Source organism: Microcaecilia unicolor, chromosome 7, assembly GCF_901765095.1.
Source record: "Microcaecilia unicolor chromosome 7, aMicUni1.1, whole genome shotgun sequence".
NCBI lineage: Eukaryota > Metazoa > Chordata > Amphibia > Gymnophiona > Siphonopidae > Microcaecilia > Microcaecilia unicolor.
The window spans coordinates 85,685,718-85,697,780 of NC_044037.1; the positions used below are offsets into that span (position 1 = coordinate 85,685,718).

Here is a 12,063-nt window from a genome sequence, read left to right on the forward strand (position 1 = left end):
CTTGTTCCTGCTTACTGTGTTTCTTTGAGTCTTGTTCCTGAAAGCCTTGTTTCTGTGTGTCTTGTTTCTGAACCTTGTTCCTGAAAGCCTGGCTACATAGCCAAACCCTGCTCTTGGTATCTGTTACAGTTTGACTCTACCTCTGGCTCCTGCTTTTAGTCTAGCCCTGCTCTTGATTCTTGCTACAGTTAAACCCTGTTCCTGCTTTCTGCTAAAGCCAAAACCCTGTTTCTGCTTTCAGTAAAACCCAGCTCTGTTCCTGTCCCTGCTAAGCCAAGTCTGTTCCTGTTGCTAAGCCAAGTCTGTTTCTGGTCCCTGATCCTGCCAAGTCAAGTCTGGCTACTGCCTTGTCTATAGTATTGCTTCTGTTTGTTCCTGTTGCCTAGCTCCTGTCCTGTTTTGTTTGCCGAGTCTGTGTCTGGATCCAGTTCTTTTCCTGCCTTGCCTTGCTGTGTCTGAACCCAGTTCTAGCCTTCTTCCTGTGTCTTGCTGTGTTCCTGTGTGGGTTCAGTTCTAGCCCTTTGTCTTGCTTTCTTGCCTTGTCTGGATCCAGCTTCTGTCTTGCCTGTCTGTCTTGTCCAGTTGTGCCTTGCCTCGTCTCATGTTGTCCTGTTTGGATCCTGTCCTTGTCTTGCCCTTTTCTGGTTTGCAATGGACCAGAAACTGGACCCAGTTTTAATCTAGTTCCATGTCTTGCCTTGTTCTGCCTTGCCTTGTATTGCCTGGGTCTCAGTCCAAGTTTTAATCCAGTTCCGAGTCTTGCCTTGTCCTGCCTGGGTTCCAGTTCTGGCCCTTTGCCTTGCTTTCCTTGCCTCATCTGGATCCGGTCCTTGTCTACTGTGCCTTGTTACCTCTGTGCTGCCTTCTCTGGTCTCCTGGTTTATTCTAGTCCTGTTTTGTTCTGATTCTAGCCTTGTGCCAGCCCAGGTGATTTGTCTGCGGCAAGGGCTCACTATCCTTGAATCCGTGGTACAGTCCTGCCTTAGGAGTCTCAACTTCTGTAACAACATTAAGACATAAATATGAATGAATAAATACATGAATGAAATTAGTTAGAACTGTATGAATAAAAATATAAATATACATAAATAAATAAAAACGACATCACCATACCAATAAAAATGGAGGAATCCACAACTAAAATACGACTAACGAAAAAAACATTCAGAGCCCTGTTTACTAAGCCGTGTTGTAGGTGCGCATATTTTTTTAGCACACTTTAAAAATTAGCGAGCTCTAATGATAGAGACATCCATTATATTCCTAAAAAGTGTGCGTGGCTTAGTAAACAGGGCCTACAATGATTAATAAAGAGCAATGTAATAAAAAAAGACATTTCACAATAGGTGTAATAACATACCAGCTGGACTTGTAAATCCCTTGTACTGTTTAAAGACAGCTAAAAACACAACACCATCTATTTTGGAAAAAATAATGAAATATAGCACACATATAATTGGTTTTACAATGAAGGCACACACAAATGGAAACATGGAAATAAGACAACACTTTTTAAACTGCATGGGAGTAGAAACGGTTTGATGAGAAACTGATTGGGATATGCTTCCCTAGATAAAGTGAAAAATATTTTATTGAAGTGCAACGTGTAAAATGGCTGTTTTAAAATACAGATGGGTGAAAAGCTGAGAAGTGAAGATACATGCAACAGTCCTATAGATTAGTGAATGCTTATTGAATTTGAAGTAAAAGTGAAGCCAGATGTGCTGACAATAACTGTTTATTAAAAACAGGGCTTCCACCTTTTTCCATTGTCTGTTAAAATTGACCCATGGACCCCAAGTTTTAATGATAGAGCTCAGGCTCTACACACCAATTCTGTCTTGTCATAGATTCTGTGACTGGGCAGGGGGCCTGGCTATTATGGGGTGGGTCCCTCAGTGGTCACCCCAGTCCTGAAGGGTGGCCTAGCATTTGAGTACCGGCACCTTTTTTTGCTGGAAAAAAAAACACACTGATTGAAAGACTACCAGTGAAGTGTCACATAGTGCTGACAGATACTGTGCTGCAACTCAAAAAGCTTAACAAACAGCTCCCCCACTCCCCTGGCCTGTGACAGCAAAATGAAACCAGCAGTTGCTAAAAGTAGCGCTGAGGAACCAAAAAGAATGGGAGAGAAGAAAAAAAGGACAAACTAAGCTTGAATGCAGCACTACAAAATATTTAGCTCAGTGAAATTTTAAAGAACTATGCAGCTGGCAAAGCTGCTGTGGAGTGCAATTGCAACATTGTAATATGTGCCTCAGATCCCATCTAGGGCTCAACACAGGCTCCTATACCAGTGCCACATTACCTCTACTTTACAGGACTCTGTTACTAAGGTCAGGAGTGTATATAATTGCTAGGCGGTGTCATGCACCTGCATCTCTTTTAGAGGCAGATGCACTAAAGCTAAATGAGCCTTTAATGACTCTCCAACGAGGAAAATTTGATCCGTTGCATGCATCAAAGGGCTTTTACCGAGGAAGCCAGCAGCTAACGAAAACGGAATGGAGATGAGCAATTAGTGTGAAAACCCCATTGAAACGACATGCACTAACCTTTTCCGATTGCCTTTACGCAGGAAAAAGGCAGGAAAACTAACGAGAGGTCTGGACCTCTCATTAGGACAGCTCTGTGCCAGGAAAAATCATTAAGTGAAAAAATAAACAAACTTTGAGCCAATCCCAGCGCATTAGCAGAGCTAAAAGCGCTGTGATTGGTCCAAAGGACGTCAGAAAACACATAAAAAATAAAAATAAAAAAAGGATCGGGAGGGGGCAAGGGCGCTCATCAGGAGCGTCCTGTACGGATGGCCTTGCCCCCCCCCCGCTGCTCCCCACTTTCCGCCGCTCCCCCCCCCCCCCGAAAAAGCAAAATTCTAGCAGCCCCTGCCCCCTCCCTTCCTCACTACTCTGTCTCACCTCAGCTCCGCCTCCCGACATCCTCCGCCCTGTGCCCCGCCCCCTCTTGGGGTCGTCGCCGCCATTCCCCTCCTCCATCGGGCCCCCCTCCCTCTTACCGGGCCCGTGCAGCGCCTCTCTCCTCTGTCCGAAGGCGCTGCACGGGCAAGAAGAAAGCTGATGCCTGCCTTCGCCCAGCTTCGGTCGCGCGTCTCTCTCCTGCTGCGCCCGCCCCTGTCTGACGTCGGTAACCTACGTAGGTTACCGACGTCAGACAGGGGCGGGCCCAGGAGGAGAGAGACGCGCGACAGAAGCTGGGCGAAGGCAGGCATCAGCTTTCTTCTTGCCCGTGCAGCGCCTTCAGACAGAGGAGAGAGGCGCTGCACGGGCCCGGTAAGAGGGAGGGGGGCCCGATGGAGGAGGGGAATGGCGGCGACGACCCCAAGAGGGGGTGGGGCACAGGGTGGAGGATGTCGGGAGGCGGAGCTGAGGGGAGACAGAGTAGTGAGGAAGGGAGGGGGGCCGGGGCTGCTAAAGGTACGTTTGCTTTTATTCTTGCTTTTTAATTTAGAATGCAGGGGGAAGTGGGGCGGGGGGAACGGCGACCACGGGTGGGGGGGGGGCAAGGACGGCCATACAGGACGCTCCTGACCAGCGCCTTTGCCCCCTCCCGACCCTTTTTTTTTTTTTTTTTTTTTATTTGGGAGCCATGTGCTTGTGATTTGACTGTGTTTTGACTGTTTGTGGCATGCGCAGAGCAGCTAACATAACGCTTGGCTGCTCTGCGCATGATTTGGGGGCCGATTAACGATGTGTATTGTGATTCTTTGATACATTGTACGTTTCAATACCGATCTCAGCATGTGTGACTTTTTTTTTTGGTGCATTTTTCGTTATTTTAAAATCGTTAGGGACTTTAACGATTTAGATTTTTTTACGTTTGGTTGCTGCATCTGGGCCTTAGTTCTACTTGTAGCAGAACTATCAGTCCACACCCCTTCCTCTACGTGTCAGACGCACATTGATACTAATACAATCCAATAAATGGATTGCCCCCTCCCTTCTAATAAATAGACATACTTTGAGTGAGGAGGGGGCTTGTAACTCACAACTCTGAACACCCCTCCTCAATCAAACATTAAGGTGTGAGCTTACCGTTGTCCATTTATATGGTGATACATAGTTCCAAAACCATGGCTAGGAGTCACCGAGCAGGAAAGGGATCTAGGTGTCATCGTTGATGATATATTGAAACCCTCTGCTCAGTGTGTGGCGGCGGCGGCTAAGAAAGCAAATAGAATTGTAGGTACTATTAGGAAAGGACTGGAAAACAAAAATGAGGACTTTCTAATGCCTTTGTATCGCTCCATGATGCGACCGCATCTTGAACACTGTGTGCAATTCTGGTCACTGTAGCTCAAAAAAATATATAGTGGAATTAGAAAAGGTACAGAGAAGGGTGACGAAAATGATAAAGGGGATGAGAAAAGGCTAAAGCGGCTAGGGCTCTTCAGCTTGGAGAAAAGACAGCTGAGGGGAGATATGATAGAGGTCTATAAAATAATGAATGGAATGGGTAGACGTGAATTGCTTGTTTACTTTTTCCAAAAATACTAGGACTAGGGGGCACGCAATGAAGCTACAAAGTAGTAAATTTAAAACAAATCAGAAAAAAATATTTCTTCACTCAATGTAGTAAAAGCAGTTAGCTTAGCAGGGGTTAAAAAAAGGTTTGGCTAATTTCCTAAAAGAAAAGTCTATAAGCCATTATTATGATGGACTTACAAAACTCCACTGCTTATTTCTAGGATAAGCAGCATAAAATGTATTGTACTGTGTTGCGCATGCTCAGTTTCACTAAAATGAGTGTGCACGCAACATGAAGGGAAGAGCAGTGCAGGCAATGCGGCGGAGAGACGGAGACCAGCACTGGACAAACGCTTCAACTGGTGGGGGTTGGGGACTCCTGCCAGCCAAACCAGGGGCCCCAGAGCCAATTTGGGAGGGCCCAGGCCCCCTGTAGCTATGCCACTGATATCATGTACTATTCCTCAAGCTGCAACCAGCAATTATGTAACCTGGTATCTGGGAACCCCCTGCAAAGTTACTGAACTCCATGTCAGTGCCAGAATAGGCAGAGGGTAACACATGTACCAATATGTACCCGTAACACACCATTTTCCAGTTCATATATAAAGGCACAGACACTTTGGACTCAAAACCTTTTTGGACCTGAATTCCACATGTGGCATGTAGTGGCTTATTGAACTTGGCCATGGAGACATTCTCTAAGGGGTCCTTTTACTAAGGTGCGCCAAAAATGGCCTGCGCTGGTGTAAACGCATGTATTGGACACATGCCGGTCCATTTTTCAGCGCACCTGCAAAAAAGGCCATTTTTTGTGGCCGAAAATGGACGTGCGGCAAAATAAAAATTGGCGTGCATCCATTTTGGGCCTGAGACCTTACCGCCACCCATTGACCTAGCGGTAAGGTCTCACATGTTAACTGGGCGGTAATGGTCTACGCACATACAATGACGATTAGCGCCACGCACCAGAAAAATTCCAGCACGCTTAGTAGATACACATAAAAAATGAAATTGGTAGCCGGGCGGTAGTTCAAATTTTACGCATGCAGGACGTGCATACGCACCTATGTGGCTTAGTAAAATGGCCCCTTAGTTCGATGTTTAATTGCTGTTGGGGGGGGAGGGGGTGGAAAGGTATTCTTATAAAACTTGTTGGTCTTGTATTAAGTATTTTGATATTGTGTTTGCTCTTTTGCTTGTTGACCAATAAATATATTTACACTTAAAGGCACAGACCAAAAGATAGGGAAAGGTGAAATATAAACACAGACACCATACTAGATGAACAAGCACTGGTATGCTGGCATTACAGAAGGAAATGACACAGACAGCATATCCTGGCTGTGTATATGAGCAATTCATGACCCATGGCCCTTTCCTGCTAACTTCTTCCCCATATGAACAGCATAACTGCACTGTCCAGCATACAATGTGAACAGACCCATACTAGAGGTAAGTAGGGCCTCAGTTGCTATCATACAGAAAACCTTTCACACTGCTTTCATAGGCTCCCACTATCTTACCGCAACATCACTCTGTATTTGTTCACACCGGAGCCTGCAAAGGCCTCTCCGGTACTATGTAAGCCATATTGAGCCTACAAATAGGTGGGAAAATGTGAGATAAAAATGTAACAAATAAATAAATAAAAATCTCAGAGGTGCACAAGGTAAGTTAATGTGGCTACTTGATTCAACATCTAAGAATTATCAGTTGGTCTAAGGAAAGGTACATGGAAAACTCATGGAGAGGATAAAGAGTCACACATATGGCACATGATTACACAATTGACACTGTTTGAGAGGGCAATAGAAGCAGATCCAAGACGGGATTTGTTTGTTTGTTTTTGCATGCTGACAAAGCTCAGATACCTCACACTGTAGTGTGGGATATATATATAATCTAATCCTGGCCATGTGGGCAGTATAACCATCTCTTGACCTACACCAGTCTCCACCATTTGAAATGAGTGCCCTGACATCTCAGCATTACAAACATATACTCAGGAGAGTGGCACTCAGAGTTTCACAACTGTCATAGACACTATTATCTGGGAGAATAAAAAGACAGGCATGACACACTGAGTAGATGTATTAGAGCAGTACTACTTGTTTTGAAAGCCATTTTGAAGTGGCGCTAACAGCGAGAGCAGTCTGTGGCAGCCCTGGGCAGGTAAGAGGGGGCTCTTTCCTGCCCTGAAGAGGCCACTAGTCCATCAGGCAAAATAAGGTAGGAAGACACCCTGAGGCCCGCCCACCCGCAAGCCAGCCTGCCTGCAAACCCAAACTGGCAGGAGCTGGCAAAACCTACCAGGACATGTGGTAACCCTATCCTCAGGAGAGCCAGGTAAGAGGTCTACTGACCTCAGGTTTTATTTATTGAATGTAATTTGGGAACTTTTGAAGATTTATTTTTCGGGCTTCAGGAAAACGTTGTAAAAAATAATTTTTTATGGTCAGGGAGACTAAGGGTTTTGTTGAATTTTAGGTTTAATTTTTAAATAAAAATATGTTACGTGGTAATGGAAAGTGTTTTTTAAATTTTGAAAGCATGGTCTGGTTTGAAATGGTCTGACTTGGACGTCTGTGTTACTTTTATTTAAATTCCAATTGAAGTCAATGGGAAAAATTATTTAAAAAATGGAGATTTTTCTAAGATTCCATAAATTAAAAAATAAACATTCCATGCACTAGTGCAGTGGTTCCCAAACCTGATCCTGGAGGCACCCCAGCCAGTCAGGTTTTCAGGATATCCAGAATCAATATTCATGAGACAGATTTGCATGCTGTTGAGGCAGTGCATGCAGATCTCTCTCATCATGAATATTTATTGTGGATATCTGGAAAACCTGACTGACTGGGTGCCTCCAGGATCAGGTTTGGGAACCACTGAACTAGTGCCTGATTGGCTCAGGAGGGTCAGGTGGCCCCAGCTGAGTCCCCATCACCTGAGTAACCACAGTTGTAACTGTTGCCACTTGTCAGAGGAGCCCAGGAACCCAGAGAATGGATGCATGTTTGGGTCATTGCTGTGAGTGAGCAGGAAAAAACAGTTTTAAAGAGTGTGAGAGAATGAAATTCCCTGAAGGTTTGAGTGTCTAGTGAAAGAGGTAGTGGCAGGGGTAAATCTTGAAACAATTGTTAAAAAAAACAACCCTCTACACTGTTTAATTTACTGGCATGCTACAGCTGAGATAAGTACATAAGTATTGCCATACTGGGAAAGACCAAAGGTCCATCAAGCCCAGCATCCTGTTTCCAACAGTGGCCAATCCAGGTCACAAATACCTGGCAAGATCCCAAAAAAGTACAAAACATTTTATACTGCTTATCCCAGAAATAGTGGATTTCCCCCAAGTCCATTTAATAACGGTCTATGGACTTTTCCTTTAGGAAGCCGTCCAAACTTGTTTTAAACTCTGCTAAGCTAACCGCCTTTGCCACATTCTCTGGCAATGAATTCCAGAGTTTAATTACAAGTTGAGTGAAGAAAAATGTTCTCCGATTCGTTTTAAGTTTACTACATTGTAGCTTCATCACATGCCCCCCTTTTTAAACTCTGCTAAGCTAACCGCCTTTGCCACATTCTCTGGCAATGAATTCCAGAGTTTAATTACAAGTTGAGTGAAGAAAAATGTTCTCCGATTCGTTTTAAGTTTACTACATTGTAGCTTCATCACATGCCCCCTCGTCCTAGTATTTTTGGATAGCGTGAACAGACGCTTCACATCTACCCGTTCAACTCCACTCATTATTTTATAGACCTCTATCAAATCTCCCCTCAGTTGCCTTTTCTCCAAGCTGAAGAGACCTAGCCACTTTAGCCTTTCCTCATAGGGAAGTCGTCCCATCCCCGTTATCATTTTCGTTGCCCTTCTCTGCACCTTTTCTAATTCCACTATATCTGTTGTAATAAAGAAAAGAAAGCAAATTAGCTAGCTTTGGGGCCCTTTTACTAAGGTGTATAGGTGCCTATGCATGTCCCCAACGCATGTCAAATTGGAACTACTACCCAGCTACTGCGTGCCCTGGGCGATAATTCAATTTTTTATGCATGTACAAAACACGCAGTAGAAAATAGTTTCTATTTTTTTTTGTTACATTTGTACCCTGTGCTTTCCCACTCATGGCAGGCTCAATGTAGCTTACATGGGGCAATGGAGGGTTAAGTGACTTGCCCAGAGTCACAAGGAGCTGCCTGTGCCTGAAGTGGGAATTGAACTCAGTTCCTCAGTACCAAAGTCCACCACCCTAACCACTAGACCACTCCTCCACTCCACTTTCTACTGCGTGGCGCTTACCCGGCATTAAGCGCCAGTGTACACGTGCTGACGCTTACTGCCCAGTTAGCGCGGGAGACCTTCCTGCAAAGTCAATGGGTGGCAGTAAGATTAAGGTCTCAGGCCAAAAATGGATGTGCGCTGGTTTTAATTTTGCCACACGTCCATTTTCGGCCACACATAAAAAAAGGCCTTTTTTCCAGGTGCACTGAATAATGGACCTGCATGCATCTAATGCACGCACCTACACCAGCCAGGTCAGTTTTTGGAGCACCCTAGCGAAAGGACTCCTTTGTGTGTGAGTTTGGGGACAGTTCATAGGAATAAAATGGGCCCTGCTACAGATAACTCGAGGTAAGCTTTAGTAACAGACCCCCTTATTGTATTTGTTTATTCTTGGTTATTTTACTAGTGTTATGTTGTTAACAAAATTGTAAGCTAAACTGTACCTGCTCTACACCGCCTTGGGTGAACCTGTTAATAAAGGCCCAATAAATAAAATAAATATATTTGTGGGGCCCCATTAACTGGGATTTCCCCCCCCCCCCTCTCGCTCCCAAATGTACGTATTTTCTCACCCTCGCTCCCTCTCCCCTTACATTTAATTTCTCCAGAAGTAGCAGGGACAGTGCAGTGGGCGTGGTGGCAATAATACTTTGAGTGAACAAGAGGACGCTGCAAGCATATGCCTCAAATGCTTAACGGTTAGCGCTGCCAAGTTACCCAGTTCCAGGAAAGAAATTCTGAACTAGTCCTGGATTTCTGCAACCCTATCCTGGTCCATTATGGGGCATGAAGCACTGATTTAACTTAATACTATCTGGGACTATAAGTAACACACTAGATTGGCCAAAAGTCTCCCTCCTGGAGCTAGATAACTCGACAGCTCTGCAGGAGTGAGCCAAAAACCAAAGAAGATGCACAAGTCATTTTCATCCTCAATTGCCTTCTGGTACAAACCAGTGGTGCCAAGGGACAATGTGTCTCAGGTATATTTTTACAAAGTTTTATGTGTGAGAAAAGTTTCACAAATGGAATCAGCAAAATAAAAACATTTCACTTTCTTTGGTGTTAATGAAAGGATATAGAGTAGACTGAGATAAGGTAATATTAGGACAGTGTTCAACACAGGAATTTGTCCAGTAAACTTAATAGCTAGCAGGGTAAATTTTCAGGCCTTTCATTCAGTATCTGTACAGCTACATTTGTAGCAGTGGGCTTTTCAAAGGGAGGAAATCTTTATATGACACAGAAATTCGTGCATTCTCTCAGGCAGTGTCCCCACCTTTCCAAATCAGCATACAAAGCTCTTGCATTTGCTGACAGTTCTTTTCCTCAGTTACTCTGTAGCAAACCCTTCACACTTTCTCCCATTTTTTTTAACGTTCTACTCCGTCAATAACCCTCTTGTACAGCCTCCACCTTCCTATCGCTATAAACTTCCAGGCCAGCCTTGCAGCTCAGCCCCCCTTCTATTGACTATAGACCTCCCCTTTGGCTGGATCCTACCACAATTTCTGCACTGGAAGGGGGGAAGATTGGAGAACCACAGAGGGCTAAACGGCGAAACATTTCTAGACACTTTAGCCATTATTCTGACTTTGAGCCCAATAATGTATAAATGTTAGAATCCTAAAAAAATCCGTAGAGTGGGCAATCCATAGCTCCTGAGTCAGCACATCTGCTAAGGCCTCCCCCCCTACACTTTTGGGACCGAGGCATGTGCCTAGTTTGCCTATGCCTGCCTGCCGTGCCTGCTCTGCTGCTCGCAAGTGTTTATTTGGGAAGTTGAAGGGACTAGAAATAAAGAGTGAGACAGTTTTATGAGTGACTGTGCTGGAAGCTGGGCTGAGACTCCTGCATAGTCAGACTTCTGTAGTATAGGGCACAACGTGAAAGGATAGGAAACTCTGTAGGGTAAACAATCTTTATTTTTTTTTTTTTTAACTAGATAGTAGACCATACTATAGTACTCTATACCCAGAAAGTCTGAGTTTGTAGTTCTGAAACATGGGGGGTTATGGCTGCTTTATTTTTTGCCTGCTGGCGTCTCTTTTGGCAGGTTTCTTTAGTATCCTTTTCGTACTAGTTTGGGTGTTATACTGGAGAGAAGGGCTCAGCTGGGACGGAGCTTTGGCTGAGTTCAACTGGCACCCACTTTTGATCGTCATCGGATTCATCGTTCTCCAGGGGTTTGGTATGTATGAGCTTTGCTGCTGTTGCAAACGATGCTTCATAAAAATGCCAGAAAACAGATCATCCTTTGCAAGAAAAAGGCGTTAGTTTTTCTAGTCAGAAGTTTGGGCACAACAGAAACTGGGCTGAATATTTGCCAATTTGGCAAAATTTGTTTACTGCAAGGAGGATCTTCATGAGGAATGGACAGAGTGTTGTAATGCATTAGGCTTAGGCCAGAAAACATTTTGGAGTGTCTAGACTCACTTTAAAAGATGGCAGTGGTTTTTATTTTCACTTAAAATGGATCTGGGAGAGTTGATAGCCCTGCTGGTTTGCTGTCAGGTTCTTTCTCTGCCTTGTTAGGTGATATGTTGCTGCACTGTTTAAGGCAGTGTTTCCCAAGTCCAGTTCTGGAGTACTGCTTGCCAGTCAGGTTTTCAGGATATACTCAATGAATATGCAAAAACTTGGTTTGCATACACTGCCTCCATTATATTCAAATCTCTTTCATGCATATTCATTGTGGCAGGGGCGTAGCTCCATGGGGGCATGGGCCTCCGTAGATTTGGCCCTGCCCCCCCCCCCAGCCGCCAACCCCTTCGACCCTCCCCCTCCCACCGCCAACCTTCCCCTGCTGCCGTTGGGTACCTTTGCTGGCGGGGGTCCTCAACCCCTGCCAGCCGAAGTCCTCTTATCTGGTGCAGTTGCGTTGCTGATCTGCAAGGGCAGGCTTCTGTTTCTGTGAGTCTGATGTCCTGTACGTTGTACGTGCAGGACGTCAGACTCACAGAAACAGAAGCCTGCCCTTGCAGATCAGCAACGCGGCCACGCCGGAGAAGAGGACTTCGGCAAAGGTACCCGACGGTTGGGGAGGGTTGGTGGCAGCGGGAAGAGGGGGTTGAAAGGGTTGGCATGGGGGGGGGGGGTCAAAGGTGGTGGTGGCGGCAGGAGGGGTCAATAATGGTGGTGGGGGGGTCAGCGGCACCGGGGGGGGGGGGCTAAAATGTGCGCCCTCATCTCGGGCTCTGGACCCCCCTCCTGCCAAAGTCTGGCTACACCCCTGCATTGTGGATATCCTGAAAACCTGACTGATCAGGGGTACTCCAGGACTGGAGT

General features: G+C 45.3%; 2 protein-coding genes across 2 annotated transcripts in view; one reads left to right on the forward strand and one right to left on the reverse strand.

Annotated features, from left to right (window-relative positions):
• Positions 1 to 957: 957 nt before the first annotated feature.
• FUT11 (fucosyltransferase 11) overlaps positions 958 to 12,063 on the reverse strand; it is a 77,084-nt gene continuing 65,978 nt past the window's right edge. The window contains exon 3 of the mRNA XM_030210399.1: positions 958 to 998. Coding sequence (XP_030066259.1) covers positions 992 to 998 — 7 coding nt within the window. The 3' untranslated portion in view covers positions 958 to 991. The remainder of the gene's footprint in view (positions 999 to 12,063) is intronic.
• LOC115474753 (cytochrome b reductase 1) overlaps positions 10,498 to 12,063 on the forward strand; it is a 38,238-nt gene continuing 36,672 nt past the window's right edge. The window contains exon 1 of the mRNA XM_030210400.1: positions 10,498 to 10,966. Within this exon, the coding sequence (XP_030066260.1) occupies positions 10,780 to 10,966 (187 nt within the window). The 5' untranslated portion in view covers positions 10,498 to 10,779. The remainder of the gene's footprint in view (positions 10,967 to 12,063) is intronic.